We start from the raw sequence: 22565 nt of genomic DNA, 5'->3' as shown, positions 1-22565 counted from the left end.
CTATAATACTTGAGATATATTCAAATAGGAGTCGGGATAGTTAAAGGTACCATATGAGTGTTACGGGGATAAAAGAGAGTGCCACTAGGAAGACAATCAAAATGTCAGTTCATAAGTAACCCCACAAGCACAAAGGCATAGAGATATGTCACTACAGATAAGTATAGGCAATGAAGGACATCAGAAGGTCCATCGAATATACAATGTATTAAGCTCACAGCTTTACAAGAGTCAGAGGATCCTCCCTAAGTACTACAATGTAAGACTAAGCTAAGGAAAATAATGAAGAAGGCTTCAACCTAAACTCAGTGACCTAAAGAGGAAATGGTCTTATAACAACAGTCTCACAACAATATTGTAAGCACTCCAAAAGAAAGTGGAACCTACTCTGGCTAATGAATGGGAAGTAAAATTAAAAGTAATATTCGAGATCATATGAGTTACACGAAAACTCTGGCATATGTGGGCACTAAGAGAAGCTAAGTATGGATGCAACAAGGGGGCAGAAAGACAAGGAAAAGTAATAGCTTAAGTTAAAGAAAGCTAAGAAGGAACGAAAGGAATTATTCGATCAATGATCCGAAGTTAGTTACGTTATGAATGCACTTAAAATTTGGAGTATTACCCATGCAACATATATGTTGACAATCATACAGTCATGGAAGACTCCGGTATAAGTTAAAAGAAGGAATTGAGTACAGGTCATAGATAAAGGGTTGAAATTTTTATCATGGATATTCCATAACGCCCATGAAAGGCCAAAGTAATAACTAATACCAAAAGCCGCATATCGGAATATAACTTAAGCCTACATAAAGACTGATCAAAAGGAGGAGCAAACTAAAGAGCTACATCAACGAAGTAAATCAGGAATCTGACTATTGGACCCAGAAAATTATAGATCTCGTGATTGAGAACATTGCAAGATTACCTTTTAGATATCAGAGGTATACGAGAGATAGTACAGTAGCCATATTCTATAATAGCTCTACGATAAAGCCAGTTAAAAAAGTAACAGCCTCATAAGAAGTCGTTTCGAAGCTCCCACCGAATTATAGTATTGTAATAGAGCTTCAAGTTGTGGTGTGAATCATACCTATGGGGAGGGGAGGTTATAAAAAATAAATAAGATATGATGCAAGATTTTAAGTAAGGTAAAGGTGAACAACGTACGAGATACTCAAATGTAGAAGGTTGTGAATAGTCCACATTTCGGATAGAAGGCTAGAAGCACGAGGATTCAATAACCGGGAATGATAGCGGCATCGTCAGCGGCATGTCTTCCAGTCTATGATTTCTAAGTACCGAGAGGTCTAGTTAAAAGAGTAGAGAAGAGTTAGAGGCGATGTGATGTCTCGCTTGACGTTCCAGAATAACATAAAGAAATCTATGGTGCAAGCTAGTTGAAGGAAGGTTGCGAGTAGTATAAATGGATATGTATAGGTCGCAAGCTAAAGTATGGTAGAGTGACAAAGTTTTAAGAAGACATAAGTAAGGATAAGGAAAGGCAAATGAAAAGGTGACGAGAATAGATAAGTCCTCGGGATTATGTCCATGAAAACAAGAGAGCTAATAGTTTATCTAAGTTATAGAAAGTTCAATATAGCCTAAATGAAACAAGGAGTCTAAGACTAATATCATTTAGAAGAAATGGAATGTTGCTCTGTTAATGGAATGAGGGTGTAATTGTGATAAGTAAAGGATGACATTTAGGCTTTCGATTGAGTAATGATTTGAAAACAAAAAAGAAAAAAAAGAAGAGGGGGATTTCATGAGTTGCACAAGATTAAAATACCCACGTATGGTGAATCACATTGGGATGCTATGAAATACGATTATGAAAATCACTTCAAATATTTGTCGATGCAATGTAAGCCCTAGTGGCAAGGTATTACGTAAGAAGTTTCAAGTTATCAATGGTATATTATAGATCAATATTGAGGCGAATCATAATGGATGGACAAAAGTCACAAAGTATGAGTTGAGATTAGGTCGTCATTCTTAATATGAACAATAATGCGGAAGCATTAAAGGACTTAGCCTTATACATATAGGATAAGCAAAGAAAGTAACCTGGAGTTTAGTCGTAGACCTCAGTAACGACAAATCGAAGTAAAAGAGATGGTATACTAACCTACTTAGATGCAGTAAAGTCATACGAATTGATAATCGAGTCTATGTAATAAGATATAGCAATATTCGTATATTCGACAAAGTATCGAACAAAGAACTTCAGTATACTTATAGATGCCTAGAGGGACATCTCACCAAGCTCTGTATATATTCACAAAGTGAGGCATAAAGATTGGCTAAAAGCTGGAGAAAAAAGTAGAGAGGATCGCATGGGAGCACTTACAAGATTAGAGTAGTACAGGCTGCATGAAAGAATGTAACAATAGTTACGAGATTGGAAGGATTCAGGCCACAAGTCGTGGCGTAAAGAGAGGCCTAAAGGGGGGAATGCCCTGGTCTTTGGATTTATTCATAGAACAATTGCCTAAATGGCAAGGAGAGCATTAAGGTATTCACAAGAGCTATAAATTATGAAAATGATAAGAGCATCAGTCAACATTCAAGGACGAATGTTCCAAAGGGGGAATGATGTTATGCCCCGCAATATTACGTCCCGCAGTATTATATTACGATAATATTACATCCTGCAGTATTATATTACAATGATGTTACATCCTGCAGTATTATATTACGATGATGTTATATCCTGCAGTATTATATTACGATGATGTTACGCCTTGCAGTATTACACTACGATGATGTTACGCTTTGCAGTATTAAATTACGACAATGTTGCACCCTGTAGTATTGTATATTGAATTTGTCGTAAGGTAATTGATATCAGTCCAAGGAAAAGATTATTCGAAGATTATAAGAATTATGTTATTTCACAAGTGATGAGTAAATTCGTAAAGATGAGAGGGGAAGCAAGTCAAAGAAAATGAATTTTCGTCCAAGTTTGGCATGTTAGGATAATATACGGGCCGAGCGTTAATATCCGATATTTATGGACGAGTGTCATACAAAGTACTACTACATGACCATGATAGTAAAGTGTATAAGGTGTGTTAAAAGTAAGTAATATTTTAAGTAAGTTGAGATAATTCTTAATTATGTGGGGTATTGGTTAATTGGGAAATTAACAAGTTATTAAGAAATGGCCGGATAACTTATTATAATCTTTTGGATAACCTTGAAAACATGGCAGCAAAATGTTGCAATTAATATGACTCTTATAAGTCTTGCAAGATGTCATATTTTGGTCAATTAAAGTGGCTTAGTTACCACTTGAAGTAAGTCCACACCCATTCAAATACACTTAAGAGATGTGTGACCAATTTACTTCATTTGGTCTCTTAGATTTTCAAGAGATTCAAGTAAATAGTTCTTTTCATTAAGAACTCACCTTAGACCTCATGAAGGAAATTATAACATTTTCCTACTCCAATACTAAATAACACATGATGAATCACTTAGTAGGCATTGGATTTGTGTTACCGTTGTGAGATTTTGCAATTATAAGGGAATACGGTGCAATCTTTCTCAAGAAAATTGGTTCAGGTATGTTAAGGCTATCCCTTCTTTCTTTTGGCATGATCCATACGGCACAAACGGAACGTGTAAATGCACAACTTTCACAAATGACTCTATTCATAGAAGTATTAGAAATGCCTACATTCTTGAATTCCCATGTGTCCTATTATTTTATCCTCTGTTCATGAATCTCAGAAAAATACGTAAGTTGAAAAGGTTTACTTCATGATATTACTCAAAGACATAATTGTCTTATGACATTCCGAAAGATTTTATTAACGTACTTCACATGCATTGCATTCATGTACATTGATCCATGACCATATCGCATTATATACGTGTATATATGTATATTATATGTATATGGGATATGGGAAAAGGTTATGGCGTTATATACGCACCACCACCTGATCAGTTGGTATACATTGATGATTTTGCCCATAGTGGTCGAAATGATATGATGGGATGCCCTAAGAGGCTGATGATGTTATGAAATATGTACATATACACGATATGACATTCATATTCATATGCATGATACTATAAGTATTTCATGATTTACAAAGTTTTTCAGACTTACAGGTTGAGTTATTTACTCTATATTTTTTCCATGTCTGTTATGTACTTATTTATGTGCCTTACATACTCGGTACATTATTCATACTAATGTCCCTTTTGCCTGGGAACGCTGCGTTTCATGCCCGTAGGTCTCGATAGATAGGCCAAGAGCCCTCCAAGTAGGCTATAAACTCAGTGGAAGATGTTGGTGCACTCCATTTGCTTCGGAGTTGCTTGTTTGGTTAGAATGATTTAGACGTGTACTGTTTGATATGGCGAGACTTTGTCCCGACCTTTATGAAAATTATGTATTCTTAGAGGCTTATAGACAGATGTCATGTATGTAAAAGATTGTATGGCCTTGTTGGCCTATGTTCAATATACGAGTGTTATTTTGGCTTTATAGGCCCATATGTCTTATGTATAAATTGGTATCACATGTTGTATTCTACTTAACTCATGGCAGCCTTTCGGCTCAGTTATCTATGATAGTATGACATGAAAAGATACGTTATGTTAGTACTCGGTTGGGTAAGATATGGGGTGCCCGTCGCGACGCATCAGTTTGGGTCGTGACATCGCCGTTACCTTTACCTCCGGTTGCCAACGATCCAGCGCCGCCTTTTATTCCAACTGGTGTTGTATCGGAGATCGTGCGTGATCGAAGTTTCTATGAATTCCAGAAGTAGTAGGGAATCAATCACGAGTAGTACAGTTCAGAATCGATATATTTCCAAAGATTTTCTAGAAAAAAAAAACTCTAAAGAATTGGCCACTTTTCCGTGTTGCAGCAAAATAGTGGCTATTTTTCAATGACTTTGCAAACGCTGGCATTTTTTAATTACCAGTCCGAAAACTAGCTAGCACATGCTATTTTTATAGCTGCATCGAAATATTGGGTCGCACCAGAATGTAGGTAAAAGAATGAAAAAATGACACTGTATAGCCACTCTCAAAATAATAGCCAGAACAATGTATATTTTTTGTAAAAGTTTTATACACTTTTTTGGCTACCAAATATAAATAGTTTCTGTCATGGGCTAGAAGTGAAAAAAGCCTTAAAAGCATCCTAACGCTTAACAATTCCAATAAAAGGGGAGAAAAAGTAGCATGAAATAGTAATAATCAGGGAGCAACAGTTTTCAGTAGCAATTTTACAAAACACTAGGCGTGATTGCTAAGTACCAAATATAATAACAAACTAGAAGGAAGTATCTTTCGACCAACACCAACTCCTTTCTAAGTTCGATCTTAAAAAAAAATTCTCCTAGAAAACTCAAAAGGATTCTCATGTCACAATCCAAAAGTAATTATTTCCGAACCAAATCAAACCATTCATACACAAAAATAAAAATAATTATAGAAAACCCTACACAAACAGGGTAAAGAAAAAGCAAAAAGAGAGTAGTAGTGAAAACAAAAAAAGAAATGAAAAGAAATGAAAAATAAAAATAAAAGGTGCCTAAATCCTCTCTTTTTTACCATGAAATTTTGTTTTACTCCTTGATTTCCTACTCTTTTTTTCGCACTTCATTTCTACCTCTTCCTTACTTTAAATTAACATAAATAGTCCTTCGTCCAACTCGCTCAAATTAAAAATAGCTGATATATATATATTCCTACTTATTAGAAGAGGGAACACATGCACCTCTCCGTCAACGTGTGTGTTCCCTTGAATTTTCTAAATTGTCTGGGGTATTCCTGTAATTTCATTAATTTACGGCTCACCCTTATAATTGCTGACTCTTTCTGCGGTCGCCGAATGCGTGGACTCCCAATTCCCGTAACTTGTTACAAGCATCCACTTCCAAGTTGAGCATCCATGGCCCCAAAATCCAGCAGACCTCACTTGCTAATTCAACGAATTCAGAGAAGTTAGCCCTTTTCGATTCACATATACCATAAAGAGCAGGTTTATTCCAATCACTCTAGCATTTCATTTTATTTATGCTTTTTGTTCTACTTTTTCTTCTTCTGCAAAAAGATCAGATCTTTGTGGTTTTCGCTTGATTAACAATCTTTTCTTCAGTTTGGTCTTAAGATCTGTTTCAGAAAGCTGAAAACAAACTGAGGTTGGGTTCTGATTTGTTCTTTATTTTTATTAATTTGTTTTTGATTTCTTATGTGAATTCTAAGTTGTCTTCATTTTTTCCCTGATGTTCTACTTTCTTTAAATCTTTAAAAGATTTTGGGACCATGGCAGTAAAATTAAAAATGGGACCCAAATAACCAAAAAGGGGAAGAAGTGAAGTAGAAGAAGAGTAGCGGAAGTTGCCATTGCCATATCCTCGATCCCCACAGACCCCTTTTCTCAAATCACATATAAGTACTATTTTTATAATTCTGCAGATTCAGATTCAGGAAAATAAATAAAGAAAATAAATAAACAAACGAATACAAAAGCAAACTCAAAGCGTCATTCAGATTCAGATGGTATGATTTGAAGAACCATTCAATAGTTCTCTTTCTTCAATCTTAGGTAATGAAAATCCTACAGTGTTTTTATAAAATAATTTTCTTAGTTTCTTTTATTTTACATTGTCGTTCTTTATTTATTGTATTTAGATTTTACAGGTTTTTGGATTAGTGAAATTGAGTATAATGTTATGTAGATTTTGGTTATGTTAATTAGTATAACTATCATTCTCAAATACTTATCTGATCAAGTTTAAGCTATTTGGTGAGATTCATAGTTAATGTTTCTATGTAACTGTGGGCTAATTAGTGACACCATTGTTTAGGTTATACATTTAGATGAATCTTTTATTGTATTTAGATTTTATAGGTTTTTGGATTAGTGAAATTGAATATAATGTTATGTAGATTTTGGTTATGTTGATTAGTATGACTGTCATTGTCAAATACTTAGTTGACCAAGTTTAAGCTATTTGGTGAGATTCATAGTTAATGTTTCTGTATAACTGTGGGCTAATTAGTGACACCATTGTTTAGGTTTAGATTTAGATGAATTGGTAATTTAGGAAGAGAAGGGTGGTGCAGTAATTCTTTTTTTATTTATAAAAAGGCTGATCTTTAAAAGATTTAACCCGGCGGGTTATTACATTTCTATTATTTACCAGTAGAATGAACAATAAAATTTGTTACTTAGGGTCTGCTGACGCCTTTTTTGGTTTGAATGTTCTAAATGCAGTTATCTTGCGGTACCAAGCTTGTGAAAAAAATGTATCCCGAGCGAAGAAACAAATGGCCATATGCAGAACATCCAAACTCTGACAAGAATGTCAGAAGACATGATATTTATGGGCAAATATCGCCCGATAAAAAAGAGACAATGTTACTACAACGCCGCACCAAAGAACTTGAGCGGCAAAAATGGAATAGTTCCATAAAATCGACAGTTGATCCAGATGAAAGAGTAATGTATCAATGTCACCCTATGATTCGAAAAGATAGTGCTCTTACCATAACAGAGGCTTCGTCTGCTGACGATGAAGGTTAGACTGAATTATTGCGTTTTATTTACGTTATGTTAGTGTAGCAGCAGACATATAAATATTCATAATTTATTAAGTAATTATTTTATACGCAGAGCAGGATATCACATGTTTACTTGAATATATTAAATGTACAATGCGTTTCAAATTTGTCGCAGTTGGCAGCAAGCATGATGTTATACTTCCTCAAGTTCTTTGGATAAAGGAAAAAATGTCGGTCATGCGTCTTCTGTATTTGAAAGAGGTAAAGCTAGAACATCTATGAACATCTTTGTTAGTATGTCACAACTTAGGTGTACATCTAAATTGTGACAATTTGTACCCCAGGATCAACATCGCGTATATATAAGGGACAACATAATGTCTTCCCTATTGCCACACGCAAAGGTTAGTATTTCTTTGACGCTAGAGTAACACTATTCATTAGTAGAATATTTTCCATCTCTTTATTTTTAACAATACTTATAACATATAGGTTGTACCTTGACCAAAGTAATCCATAAGAAAAATAATGACACAGATACGGATTATGCACGATTAAAACCCATTCCAAACTGTAAATTTTGCAACGCAGAAAGGTTTCAATATGAACCTCCTGGATTTTGTTGTGGCAGCGGGTCAGTTAAGTTAGTTTCATATGAGCTGCCTAATGAATTATCAAATTTGTATAAAGGAAACACCGAAGAAGCTTAGCACTTTCGAACCTACATTAGAACATACAACAATATGTTTGCCTTTACGTCACTTGGTGTAACCAAGGATAAAGATTTGGCGAGGAGATATCATGGTATATATACCTTTCAAGTTCAGGGACAAATGTATCATTTTATACCTGATTTACTTCCTTTTGATAAAAAAGGAAAGAATATGCAGTTATACTTTTATGATAATGAAAATGAACTGGCTAACAGAATGGCTTGTTCAAGAAATATCAACGAATCAATTGTAAGGAAACTTATGCATGTACTATCAATTAATCCATATTCTATTTTTTTAAAATCCTTGACAAATGTTCCAAAACTGTCCGACTGCTATATCGCGCTTAAATGTGAACCAAAGTCAGATCAACGTGTATATAATCTACCAACTACAACAGAAGTGGCTGGAATATGGGTACATAATAATGCTGCTGATACTGTTTCTACGCCTCATATTCGTATATACACACATAGTAACAAGATTCAGTCAGTAAAGTATTATTATGGATGTTATGACCCATTACAATACCCGTTGTTATTTCCATACGGTCAAAATGGATGGTATTGTGGTATTAAAAAAATCACGCAAAGAGATCAACGTTATTGTAAACATGAAGAATTACCGAGTGTAAAAAACATGTGTTCCATTGATGGATTTCTTGATATGAAAGCTCAAACTATGGAAAAAGGAAAATGGAAAAGAGAGACAGTTTCTTGCCGTGAGTATTATTGTTACAAATTTCAGATAAGAGAGGATGACAAAAATGAAGTTCTACATTGTGCAAGATTATTTCAACAATTCATAGTAGATGTGTTCATAAAGCTAGAAACACAAAGATTAGATTTTTATTTTTTTAATCAAGATTTGTTTCGAATAGATATGCTATAAGGACTTATTGATTTTTTAAGACTTGGGGAAACAAAATCTTCCAAGATTGGGAAGAAAACATTCCTTCCTGTTACTTTTATAGGAGGGACAAGAGATATGCGCCGATGGTATATGGATGCTATTGCATTAGTGCAACGTTTTGGAAAACCTGATATTTTTTTAACAATGACATGTAATCCGTCTTGGCCGGAAATAAAACAACACTTGTTATCAACGGATGAAACTCAAAATAGACCTGATTTAGTATCACGAGTATTCAGAGCAAAAATAGAAGAATTAAAGGCAGATATCTTGAAAAGAAAAATCTTTGGAAAAGTTGCTGCTTTTATGTATACTATAGAATTTCAAAAACGTGGTCTTCCACATGCTCATTTTCTTATCATACTTAGTGATGAATACAAATTATTAACCCCTGAGTCTTATGATAAGTTTGTTTGCGCTGAGTTGCCTGATCATAATACCAAAGAGCACCTTTACTCACGCGTGCTTCAGCATATGATGCACGGACCGTGCGGTGATTTAAATCCTACAAATTCATGTATGGGAAAAAGAGGACTTTGTAAATTTGATTATCCAAAAGATTTTGCTTAGCAAACATCAAAAGGAAAGAATTCGTATCCAATTTACAGAAGACGAAACACAGGCGAATTTGTACATATAAGAGAACAATATCTGGACAATTCATGGGTTGTCCCATACAACCCTTACTTACTTTGTAAGTTTGACTGTCATATGAATATTGAAGTTTGTTCTGATATTAAAGTTGTAAAATATATTTACAAATACATTTGCAAAGGACATGATAAAATTGTCTTTTCTATACATAACAATGAAGAAATAGATGAAATAAAAGAATATCGATCTGCTAGATGAGTAACACCCCCTGAAGCGGCATGGCATTTATTTGGTTTTCCTATTAATGAAATGACTCCGAGTGTTTATCATCTTCAACTACATTTAGAAGGACAATAATTTGTTTCCTTTAAAAGCAATGAAACTATTAATAGAATTCTAAATAATCCGATGATTAGAAAAACAATGTTGACAGAATTTTTTGCTATGAATGCAACCGATGAACATGCTATAGCTATGCAATTATTGTATAAGGAATTCCCAGAATATTTTGTATGGTCTCCAGGATATAGAACGTGGACACGTCGCCAAAAACGTAACGTAATCGGACGTGTTGTAACATGTCACCCAACAGAAGGAGAGAGGTATTATCTCAGGTTATTATTGATGAACGTGAGAGGACCTAAATCATATGAAGATCTTCGCACCGTTAACGAGGTACGTTGTAGTACATTTAGAGAATCAACAGAAAAAAGAGGATTATTATATTGTAACAACAGTTTAATTGAATGAATGTCGGAGGCTGTAAACTATCAAATGTCGTATAGCTTGAGACGTTTATTTGCGACATTGTTAGTATATTGCAATCCTGCTAATCCAAAAATATTATGGGAAATGTTTGAAGATTCAATGTCCGAAGACTTTAAACATTTCTCTGAATTTCAAGGAAAAACCATTCGGCACAAGGTTTTAAGCCATATCAATGATATTTTGTACTCTATGGGACACGACATAAATGAGTATAAGCTTATTCCAGAGAATATTAGACCTTCTGAAATTTCAAAGGATGCAAAGGATGTTCATTTTGAAAGAAATATTATTGTTAGTGAAAAAGACTTGATCTTACCGAAGAGATTGAATGTTCAACAATTACATGCCTATAATACAATAATTAATAGAGTATTTTCTGGAAAACAAGGAGCTTTCTTCATCGATGGTCCTGGAGGAACATGTAAAACTTTTTTGTACTGTGCATTATTGGCAACTGTCCGGTCCCAAGAATTTATAGCTTTAGCAACTGCAACTTCTGGTGTGGCAGCTTCTATCCGTCCAGGAGGACGGTCTGCTCACTCCCGGTTCAAAATGCTTATTGATATAGATGATAATTTTTGCTGCAACATTAGTAAACAAAGTTCAGTCGCACGTTTAATTAGCGATGCAAAATTAATTGTATGGGATGAGGCATCAATGGCAAAAAAGAATATGATTGAAGCTCTTGATGCACTTCTGAGAGATATTATGAATGTCGATACAATGTTCGGTGGTAAAGTTATTGTATTTGGAGGTGACTTTAGACAAACTCTACCAGTTGTTCGAAATGGGAAAAAAGAAGATTTTATTCACGAAAGCTTATTGTATTCTAAAATTTGGAATAAACTTGAAAAATTGTACCTATCTGAAAATATGCACGCAAGAACAGATCCTTCTTTTTGTGAATATTTACTCCAAATTGGAAATGGAACAGAAACAACTAATTGTGGAAAAAAAATAGCGATTCCTGATTCCTTTATTATTCCTTTTACGACCGAAGAAGAATCCTTAGATGCATTGTTTAGTGTAACATATCCTGATTTGCATGCATTTTCTCCTGATTCATCTATGATAACATCTCGTGTTATTTTAACAACGAAGAATGACTTTGTCAACGAACTACATAATATGTTAATCACTAAATTCCCAGAAATATCTAAAACATTTGTTGCAGTAGATGAAACTATTGAACCAAATGATCAAAGTCAGTTTGAAGATTTTCTAAATAGTTTAGATCCTCCTGGTTTACTGCCTTATAAGTTAACTTTAAAGGAAAATTGTCCAGTTATATTATTATGAAATCTGAATCCTTGCGAAGGTTTATGCAATGGCACACGGTTGACATGCTGTCACTTTAAAACACATGTTATAAGTGCTAAAATTGAAAGTGGTGATTTCAAAAATACACATGTATTTATTCTGAGAATACGATTGTTAACATCACAAGATGAAAAAATACTTGTTCAATTTAAGCGAACACAATTTCCCCTACGACTGTGCTTTGCTATGACCATAAACAAAGCTCAAGGTCAAACATTAGATTTTGTTGGAATTTACTTACGTGAACCTGTTTTTTCTCATGGTCAACTTTACGTTGCTTTATAAAGAGCCAAAAGTTCAAACTGTGTTAAAATACTGATTCGACCATCAACAACAGACAATAATGATGATCATTCAACATATAATGTCGTTTACGACGAAATTATTCAGAAAGCTTTCTCGTAGGAAACCTAATGATCTTTAGCTCAACAATAAAAAAACCAAGTTTTTAACTCCGCCTGTGTTTCAGTGACACTACTGCACCACAGCCGGTCCCAAGCCCGGAAAAAGGAGGAGGGTTTATTGTGTATTTATGCTTTGCAATTCTAAAAGGTGGGATGATTAGTGAAGCAACATACGTTGGATCTTCCAAAACCAATAAGGTATATCTGTTTCAAGGTTCTTCTGGCTTACTTTATTACAATTCTTTTCCCCATTCTATGCGCCTTTAGTCACAGTTATTTCTTTTATGCTCCTATGTTTAGCCAACCAAAATTTTGAGTTGGACCAAGTAGGTTGTACGTGAGGCATCATCTCGCCAGCAAATCAATTATTTGGGCATGCCGCATACATAACAACCACCAAACATGTTACAAGGTCGCTAGGTTCAACTATTATTTCCTGTTTCATATCTTGCATCACAAATATTTAATATGGATTATCTAGAGCTCAAACGCGATATTGGTTATTTTGAGTATTATGAATCGTTCATGTTTCTCTTCAAAATTCAATCTTTGAATTTAAATCTACTAGATATGAAGATATCAATTTCATGTTAAAACTTGCTCTATACTTCTAATCATTTCCTTTCTGTTTTTATAAATTAACTAGCTTTTATTTTGCGCTAATATTTGTTTTTTCACCAAGTTTATTTTTTGACATTTGAGGAATAATAATATAGTGAAAGTGAAGAGTAATTAAGCGCTTACCCTTTGTCATCGACTCTTTCCCTTTCTATTCCTGGTTACCACCTTTTTTTTCCGGAATTCATATTTATTTTCCTCTTTTTTCCAATCTACACTATAAAAAGCAGTTGTATTTTTCACATCTCTACGGAGTCAATGTTTGAAACCTGCAAGTGAAATCACTGGTCAATGTGAGGTGGCAAATAAATGTTCTCTGGATGGGTTGCCATGGAAGAGGCACAATTCTGCCCAAATAGGAAAAACTTTTACGCATTTGCAAAAAGTTCTTTTTGAATGAAGGATTGTAATTTTCCACTTTGATAATAACATCCTTTTACTAATTGGTTTCTTTCCTTTTCAAAGGATCCAATTTCCTGTGAAAGATGGTTATTTGTTTCTACCTAGGTCGTAGGAATATTCAAAATATTAAATAACAACTTACACTTACAGCTTTTCTGGATTTATCTTTGGGATGCTAGAGTGCATGCTTTATGAAATGTTTGCCATGTAGATGTTGGAAGCATAAGTAAAAGCAAACCTGCTGAAGTGGTACTTTCTGTTTGCATTTTGTGTGTGTTAGCCTTATTTAGCCCTCAATCTTATCTGTACGCATGATTGAGTGACCATTTTTGATTTATTCCTTGCAAATATATAACCTCTAACTAACTTCTGAGCTGTTCAACTATGAGGTCGCATACTAACTCTTGCTAATTGACACTTGTACTATCCAGATAAATTGCGCTTTAAGGTTATTTGTACATCTTTATTCATTTAAGTTAGCTCTTCTAAATTTTATTGCTTGCATTGTATCCGTACAGTTACCTCCTCATGAACCTTTGTTGGTACAGAGACCTGTCAACTATTTTCTACAGGTTTAGTACTTCATCTACCAAGTTGTGATTCCTTATATTTGTTATTTTCTGCCATTCTCCACAACTCTTAATTTTGACCTTGACTGATCTTTCTGTTATGTTTCCTTTGGGAAGTTTGTTCCCATATTTTTTTTTGGGCGGGGGGATATTTTCTTCGTTCTATGTGCAAATGGAGGCGGCTCTTCTAACTTAAAATCTTTAAATTGCCTTCTTTCTATACAATGAATCAACAGATCTCTTCAAGTTTTTTCAGTAATTTGATCTTTAATGGACATCTATAAATGTTGGACAATTTTGCTCCGCTAAAGTGTATTTCTGATAATACTTATCAAATTACATAGTTTTTAAAAAAGAAAAGGTGCACTGGCTATAACATTCACTTTAAGATTCAAAAGTTGGTTGCACTTTCTGTATAACTGCACAACTTATCACATCAACCACGCCATCATGTAAAGGTCACTTTTCAAGTCATACTTGGCTCATTTTGGTTCAGATGAATAATGAGTCATTCTATACAATGAATCAACAGATCTCTTCAAGTCTTTTCAGTAATTTGATCTTTAATGGACATCTATAAATGTTGGACAATTTTGCTCCGCTAAAGTGTATTTCTGATAATACTTATCAAATTACATAGTTTTTAAAAAAGAAAAGGTGCACTGGCTATAACATTCACTTTAAGATTCAAAAGTTGGTTGCACTTTCTGTATAACTGCACAACTTATCACATCAACCACGCCATCATGTAAAGGTCACTTTTCAAGTCATACTTGGCTCATTTTGGTTCAGATGAATAATGAGTCATACGTGGTTACAGAAAAATGATTTACGTGTGAAAAATGGAGAGAGTCTGATAAAAATATGATTTTCTTCTTTTTGGTACTGATTTTAACAATATGTTTTATCTGAATTTGCCTACACCAAACTTAAAATTTGTAGGGATTATTGGAGAAGATCATTTGAAGCCTTACAGGAGCAAAAGGATGATCATCTTCGCTCAATTGCCCTTGGATTACCTCCTTCAATAAATGGTAATGTCCTCCTCCTGCGTAAAAGGAAAAGAAGCAACAACCCATTTATGTGACTAACAAGGTTAAGGCAGACTACACTTTAGGGTTAAAACTAGAATTGTATTTCTGACACAGTCACGGGAGATTTACTTGGGTTCGATTACAGTAAGGCAAATATCCTTGCGCCTTTTATAATGGGCATGAAGTTAAGTCCACTCCTTATTTGTCGACCCTTAAAACAAAGTAAAATTGTTGTTCTTCAAAGTCCAAGCTTCGTTAGGTCCCTACAGGAAGATAAGACATACGAGGGAACGGCAAAAGGCAGAGTAACAACGTTACTTCTTTTGTTACTTTATTCTATGTTTGGTTGGGCAGAAATAGTAGCTTCAAGAATGAGGCAAGGTCAGCCCTAAGTCTAAGTTGAACTGACATGGCTGGGAGGTGTTGTTTGCCACATTTCGAGAGGCAACTGAGAGAGAAGCCGAAGTAAAAGAGGAAGGGATGGCAACTCCTGCATGCCTACTTACTCATTCGTTCGAGTCGACTAGAAGTAAATTATGGATACTTCAGCTATGAAAAACAATCATTTCTCTCTCGTTTTACTGTTACCTTTCATTTCCTGCAACAAAATATAATATTAATCAAATTGGCATTAAATCTGTTAAATTACATTAGACTGAAACCCGGATTCACATGTTTTAATGGTACTGTAATGAATTGTCATAATACCAAAGCCTTACATGTCCTAATGTTTTGTCTGGAATAAGCCAGTTTTTTTGGTTCACTGCAACGTATGGATAACGTAGATGACCGAAAGATAATACAACTGATCTGTATTTTCTCATTTGATATGTGTAGTGGTTATTTATGAAGGTTCTTTTCACATACAACTATTTCCCATTCAATTGGGAACTACCAGTGATCCCTGCCAACGACAATTCTGCTATATCTTCAGCTAATGACAGCCAAAAATGTAAGTGCCCAAGGCAAAACTTGAGTGTTGCCTACTTTGTCCGCAACTTCAATTGTAAACTGCAGTGTTCGTCTTCACAGATACAATCATGATTCCTCACAATATATAACATTATCCGCCTGTTATGCTATACATTGCGCGGATACGCATGATTTTGATACCATTACATATATATAGCACTAATACAATTCTTCAGGTTACCGTCGGAATAGCTAGGTAATACTCCGTATAACCAAACGATATAAAAATTTTAACGGTGTGCCCAGACAGACCAATTCATGTTATTTTGTACTTCTAACATTTCCTCTACAGTCACTTACATTAACTTCCCTATAAGGAAACAATTTTATCAGCCGAATGAAACTCTTACAGTAGTTCATATTTCACTGCTTTTACTAAACCTTTCTGTCTTACAGTAGTTCCTTCATAAATATTTCCCTGCTTTCACTGTACACTTCTATTTTCCACTCTGCTTTGTAACCAGCTAATTCTGATTTGTATCAACCTCTGTCTTAAAAGGCAGAATTAGGACTCGGTCGGGCCTCGCACCGGGGCGGAACACTCGTAAAACGCCCCTGGACTTATGTGTGGGACTTAGTGCCGTCAGACTTACACCTCGGCCGTCGGAACTTACACCCCGAATACGGCCAATGCCCAGCGTACTAAGGTTTGCCTAATACTCCCTCCGTTCCAGTTTATGTGAACCTGTTTGACTGGACACAGAGTTTAAGAAAAAAATGAAGACTTTTGGAATTTGTGGTCCTAAACAAATCCAAATGGGGACCAGAGTATTTGTGTGGTTATAAAAGCTTTTTATTAAGGGTAGAATTGTAACTTTAAGCTAAATTGTTACCAAATTTAGAAAGGGTTCATTCTTTTTGGAACGTATAACTAACCTTGTAAATACTCAAATTTTCTTAATAAATCATTGACTATCCAAAATAACTTTTTCCTTGATCATAAATCATTAAGTTGAGAGTATTTTATGTCATAAGCAAACGTTATCTACTAAAATTACTATGATAGTTAATTTTAAAAGAATCTTTCATTTAAAAAGTATTTATTTATTAACTTTTGTTATGTCTTTACTATATAATAATCCATAATTTTTTTTAAAATTATTTTTTAAAATATTCTTTTTTCCACTTGTACAAGATACAATACTTATTAATTTAATAGAATCATATTTAAATTGTGAATTATGTTTTTATATAAATTCTCTTTCAAATAGAAAGCATATTAAATAAAAGGCGAATTTTAAGACAAAATCAAATTATAATATTGAAATTCTTTCAAGATTCATTACTCCTTAAGAAATACATATAAGATTTTGTATCGAATACATTTCATATTTTTCGTATTATTCATAGTTGAATTATAATTTATAAATATTTTAAATAGATTATTTGTTATAATTTTGTGATTTTAATGTAATTTTTATAAATATTTTTTATTTTATTCTATCTTAAAATTCTTGAAATTAATAAAATTTAAAGATACGTGTGACTTACACCCCACGTCTCAAGGCTTACGCCTTGCTTCATCAAATATAAAACGCCTCGCATCACGCCCCCGCCTTTTAAAACATACTATCAACAATCACCTATCTATATTAAATATGATGTAGTGCCACCATCAGATAATTTAATTGCTGACAATGATTTCTTAATGCACTAACTACAGTGACACGTAAGTCATTCCAAGATTAATTTTAGCTTACACCTATAATTCAAGACCAACACCTGTAAATTTTGTTGACACTTGTGCACAACATTGTCGTAATTTTCTTTAACACTCACTACTCAAACCAATCCCACAAAATCGTCTCTAAATAATCTTCTGCTTCCCTTCTTCCTTCACTGTGTTTAACTTTTCAGCTACACTGCAAGTTTTAACCAAAAAATCAAGGTAGTCCATTCATCTTATACTTTTTAATGTTGTTAAACCTAAGTTTAATTCAAGTTACATTTTAAAATTTCTATAGATTTTAATAGAATGCAACAGATGGCATCCATGTTTATTCATGGTCTTTCCTTCTACAAGGTTGAACTTCATTTCACCCTCAATTTTACAACTTGAAATTACAGGATATAACTAAGAACATGCGGGAATCACAATTACCATAGTAACATAAAAAGGGAAAAACTAACTCCTTTTTAGCTTCCAAGAAGGAACCCGGGAGAAATGAAGAAACATTTGTTGCACCATCAAATTCATACCTGATAAACTGCAACACAAACAATCAATTACATTTACGCGCAAACATCAGATTACCCAATATAACTTTGCGAGAGAATAAACCATCCAAACTAAATTGACAAGCTATGATCTCAACGGAGCACATAACTATCCCCAGCGTTATGGCTAACATTCAATTGTTTTCTTTATATAATTCTTCACGCTCAACTACTTTGTTCTACAACAGGTTGCAAGCTACTCAAAAGATGGAGCAGCGATATACCATCCAGGAACTCACGCCATTTACTAGAGATTGGACTTGTAAAATACAAGTTGTTGACAAAATCCGCCCCAAAATTAGCAGAGATAACCGGGTGCCTTCCAAACAACCATTGTCGAAGATGAAAAAGTAAGTTCACAATCATCTCAACTACATAGTAATAAGCTTCTATCATATCTGTAAGCACTTTCTCCATGTTACATGTTAACAAATTGCAGGAAGACCAAATCTGCATCATAACATATGGTCCTGAAGTGGCACATTATGACAACCTGTTCAAACATTTCCACACGTACCTCATCTCAGCAGCTAAAGTTAGGGAACCGTCACGTTTTGCAATTCCCATGCACAGATTCGAATAGGTCGTCGATACCTTCAGTATTTTTTATTGTTACAGAGAACAATGAAGAAGAATCAATGTTACCGTTGCCTACAAAATTAAACATGGTGTGCTTTGCCGATATCGAGAAACAAATTCCAGGAGATGAATTCGGTAAACAAACATGACTTTATACTATTTTATTTTTGCTGTAAAAAAACATGTTTCTTCATTATCAAATTTAAATAGCGACATTCTACTTTTATACCCACATGCTTTTCCAAAGCAGACTTGGTGGCAGTTGTGGCAAATTGCGGTACCATGATATATCAGGGCAGCGAAAACAGAAGATTTCAAGAGGCCATTCTCATAGACGACAAGTAAGTAATGTTTACTTTAACTACCTCTAACAACAAAATATGTATTTAATAGTGCATCCTTAATATCATAGGAAAAAACCTTTTCTGTTTACTATATGGGGAGAATTGGCTGACAACGATGGAACTGAACTACTACAGCAGCTACATAGATATTCTGTCATTGTTGCAAAACGAATAGCTGTTTCTAATTTTAAACAAAATATTCACAAGTTACTTTACATCACACATGTACATCAATGTTTAGATTTGTTAACTTATTCATTAACAAGTACACTATATGATATGCAGAGGTTCGCCTGACAACAAGGTTCAATTCATCAATCTTAAGCGACCCTTTGTACCCGCAGGCAACAACTTTAATAAATTGGTATGAAATGTATTTTATTTGCCCGCCAATACATTCCATTTTTTAATACCATATGATTCCAAAAAAACCCATAATATCTCCTATTACATTGCAGGGCAAAGGAGAACAAGCATATGCTAATTGAATACACTCTAAAAGTACATCAGAATCGCCTTCGACACTAAATGTTGCACCTTTTGAAGACCAAATAGTTCCCATTTCAACCATTCCTTCACAGTCCACTGTAAGTATATTAAAACATATGACTTGGGCTTACCATCGATCGTTCTTTTGCTTCTACATCGTATTAAAAATAGCCTTCTGACAATTATTGTTTTCTACCAGAAATCAACAAAGAAACTACGTAAACAAAGAGAAATATTTTTCACCAGCAAACAAAGGAGTACCCCAAGACAAATAAAGCTCAAGAAAATTAGCCGAATATTTGTATACCTATAGAGATTTAACTCCAATAAGTCATAAAACAAATGCAATAACCCATATATTAACATGAATAGAGAAACTAAACCTCTGTCGACATTTTATAACACAATTTTTAGCTAAATGAACTTCACATAACTTCACATAGCTGATACGCTTAAAACATTTTCTCAGTATATTCTATTTCTGCTATAACATTACCAGTAACTTAACTCTTAAGACAAATAATATGGTCGCAAGAAATAAGAACAGAATAATACACCGGTAACTGAATAACACCAATATTGGGATCGCCATTTTATCTTGTGAGTTATTCTATGTTGTGATTACTAAGTAGTATCTTTCTATTATTTTCTCAACAGGCACAAAGTTTTTATGTTGAAGGAGAAATATCATTACCAAGTGAGTTCCAATTTTTCTTCGTACTTCTATGCTCTGAGTGTCAACATTAGGGCTGTTCATTCGGATCGGACATCCGAAATTCGAATCGATCCATTCAATTTTGAATTTCGGATTGGATCGGATTTCGGATTATGTTTATTAAAATTTCGAATTTCGGATCGGATTTCGGATTTGTATATTTTAATCCAATCCAATCCGAAATCTGAAATTATTAGGACATGTATAAATACTACATTTTAATTTACATCAACCTCCAAGTTATTACCTTTACAATTGCTAGATTTAGCTATATTGGCACCATAGTACTCTCATAATTGCATAAACATGAATTTTTCTTAATGTATTGCCTCTTTTACAAAGAAAATATACATATTAGTTTAACTTTGAGGCATAATAATACGATCTGATATCCGATCCGATCCAAATTTTAAAATCCGATCTGATCCGATATAATTCGGATCGGATTCGGATTGCATTTTCTAGAATCCGAAATCCGAAATATGCTAAATCCGATCTGATCTGATCCGGGCACAACCCTAGTCAACATCTAGCACGAATCAAGCGCAAAAAGAAAGTTCTTTGTATCAACTGCAAGCTAGAGAGAATTATTATTCCAAGTTAATAATAGCTCTTACCATTGACACACTTTCAATAATGACATCTGACAGCTAAAACCTTATCATCGCATAAACACAATATTGTAGATGTGAATTTGAAGTTGAAATCACAGACGAGAGCGGAACAATAACAACAATGGTGTCGAACAAAGTAGCTGAAACCTTTCAATGACAGCAGAGCAAGTATATGAAACTACCATTGCCCAGGTATATATACTGCCAACTCTAGAATTATTTTGCGTGACTCCAAATTAGTTTAAAGTCTTCACTTAACTCAATCTGTAGCAAACTTATTCCCACAGAAACAGCTGTTACCTGTTGAGCATATCAGAGAGCACTTGCTAAACAAGCTGTTCAAAATTCATTTACAAAAAAGACTACTTCGAACACCAGATAGATCACCTGGCACCTCTGCTATCATATCTTACATGCAAAAACAGACTGTGTTCGACTCGGCACAGTCTTCAACATCAACTACTATTGGTGAGGGAAATAAAAGAAAGGTACAATCCATCGCTTCTGCAGAAGCAAATCGCACTCCATCGGCACAAGACGGAAACCCAACCAAGAAACCACTCATAGACTCAGCAAGTCGCCGGCAAAAATAGTCAAGGTTAGAAACTGATACTTCATAGACCCTATTTTTTTAAGACCTTTTAACTAAGTTACTTTATATGTAAGCACCAAATCAAAAAAACTGCATCTGCTAAACAACTGCAAACACAAACAGTAATTTCATATATAATAAAAAATTTGTCGGGTAACAATACTGTTTATCCATCCATTCATGCATTCTAATTCTTTGTTAAATTATTTAGCTGGATGACATTTGCAATTCTCAATAGAATTTCTGTTGTCTGCTTTTAGACTACTAATTAATGAACACTTACATTTACTTCTCTCAATTTCTGTCCATTACAATGCTTATTTTATGTCAAAAAGTAACCTTATGGATTTTGCTTATACTGTAAAGCCTACAGTTCTCACAGTCCAGCAGAATTTTGGAATTTTTTAACAATTCAAAATAAAATTTATGTACATATTCTCAACTACTATTTTACATTTAACTCTCACTTTGTTGTTCATACAGGTGCCTCATCAGATTTGAAATGCAACAAAGGTCGCTCCAATATTTTTTTGCTAGCCCACCGCTGTTGTAATACTTACATTGAAGGCAGATTTTGGTGGTGTTGTTTACTGCAGTACATTCTTCCACATTTTGTGTAAATAGTAGATTTTTATGAACTGTTTACTGCAGTACAATATTTCACATTTTGTATAAATAGCTTGGCAAACTGACTCTTACCAGGCAGATTTTGGTGATGTTGTTTACTACACTACAATCCTTCCACATTTTGTGTGATTAACTATGCAGGTTTTTATCAACTATTTACTATTAGCTATACAAACTAACTCTTTTCATCATAACTCTAATCCAACAGTAAAACCATAGCCACATACCTATACAAAATAATATGCAAGCTTAGCTTAGTACTAACAAATTTACTTCCAAAAAAAAATTTACTATCAACACCTTTATGTTGACAAAGTAACATAACATATAACTAAAAGTATAACATTGTTAGTGTTGGCCCGGGCGAAGCCTGGGCTTATCCTACTAGTATATATATAGTGGCGAAGTCAAAAATTTCTTCAAGGGTGTTCAAACTTGAAATAAGTGGAAAAAATTTCTGACAAAGTGTTCAATATATGTTATTTATTTCTAAAATCTAATATTTTACCTATATACACAGTGTAATTTTCCGACAAAGAG

General features: G+C 34.1%; 1 protein-coding gene across 36 annotated transcripts; it reads left to right on the top strand.

Moving 5' to 3' along the window:
* Positions 1–5842: 5842 nt before the first annotated feature.
* Positions 5843–22158, top strand: LOC107792071 (ATP-dependent DNA helicase PIF1). 36 transcript variants are annotated; one of them, XR_012707680.1, is made up of 19 exons: positions 5849–6016; positions 7256–7559; positions 7718–7803; positions 7887–7946; positions 12319–12451; positions 12554–12665; positions 13792–13845; positions 14785–14876; positions 15729–15828; positions 16352–16495; positions 18254–18415; positions 18505–18779; positions 18895–18985; positions 19274–19352; positions 19447–19575; positions 20135–20174; positions 20879–20998; positions 21094–21404; positions 21882–22158. XR_012707680.1 is itself a non-coding variant. In XM_016614250.2 (6 exons), exon 6 carries the CDS (start codon positions 10512–10514, stop codon positions 11826–11828), a length of 1317 nt encoding a protein of 438 aa, XP_016469736.1. In that variant the 5' UTR covers positions 5843–6016; positions 6134–6176; positions 7256–7559; positions 7718–7803; positions 7887–7946; positions 10285–10511; the 3' UTR covers positions 11829–12243. The 36 variants fall into 36 exon arrangements, 12 of the variants coding, with proteins under 12 accessions (XP_016469736.1, XP_016469735.1, XP_016469734.1 ...); XR_012707678.1 differs by having other exon boundaries at positions 16348–16495; XR_001649439.2 differs by having other exon boundaries at positions 16348–16495; positions 20843–20998.
* Positions 22159–22565: the final 407 nt, after the last annotated feature.

This window comes from Nicotiana tabacum, chromosome 3 (assembly GCF_000715075.1).
Source record: "Nicotiana tabacum cultivar K326 chromosome 3, ASM71507v2, whole genome shotgun sequence".
NCBI classification, from domain to species: Eukaryota; Viridiplantae; Streptophyta; class Magnoliopsida; order Solanales; family Solanaceae; genus Nicotiana; species Nicotiana tabacum.
This window is presented reverse-complemented; position numbering and strand designations above follow the sequence as displayed.

Bases quoted from the DNA above. Each gene is read 5' to 3' on its own strand.
- LOC107792071 (XM_016614250.2), top strand. From the start codon at position 10,512: ATGTCGGAGGCTGTAAACTATCAAATGTCGTATAGCTTGAGACGTTTA.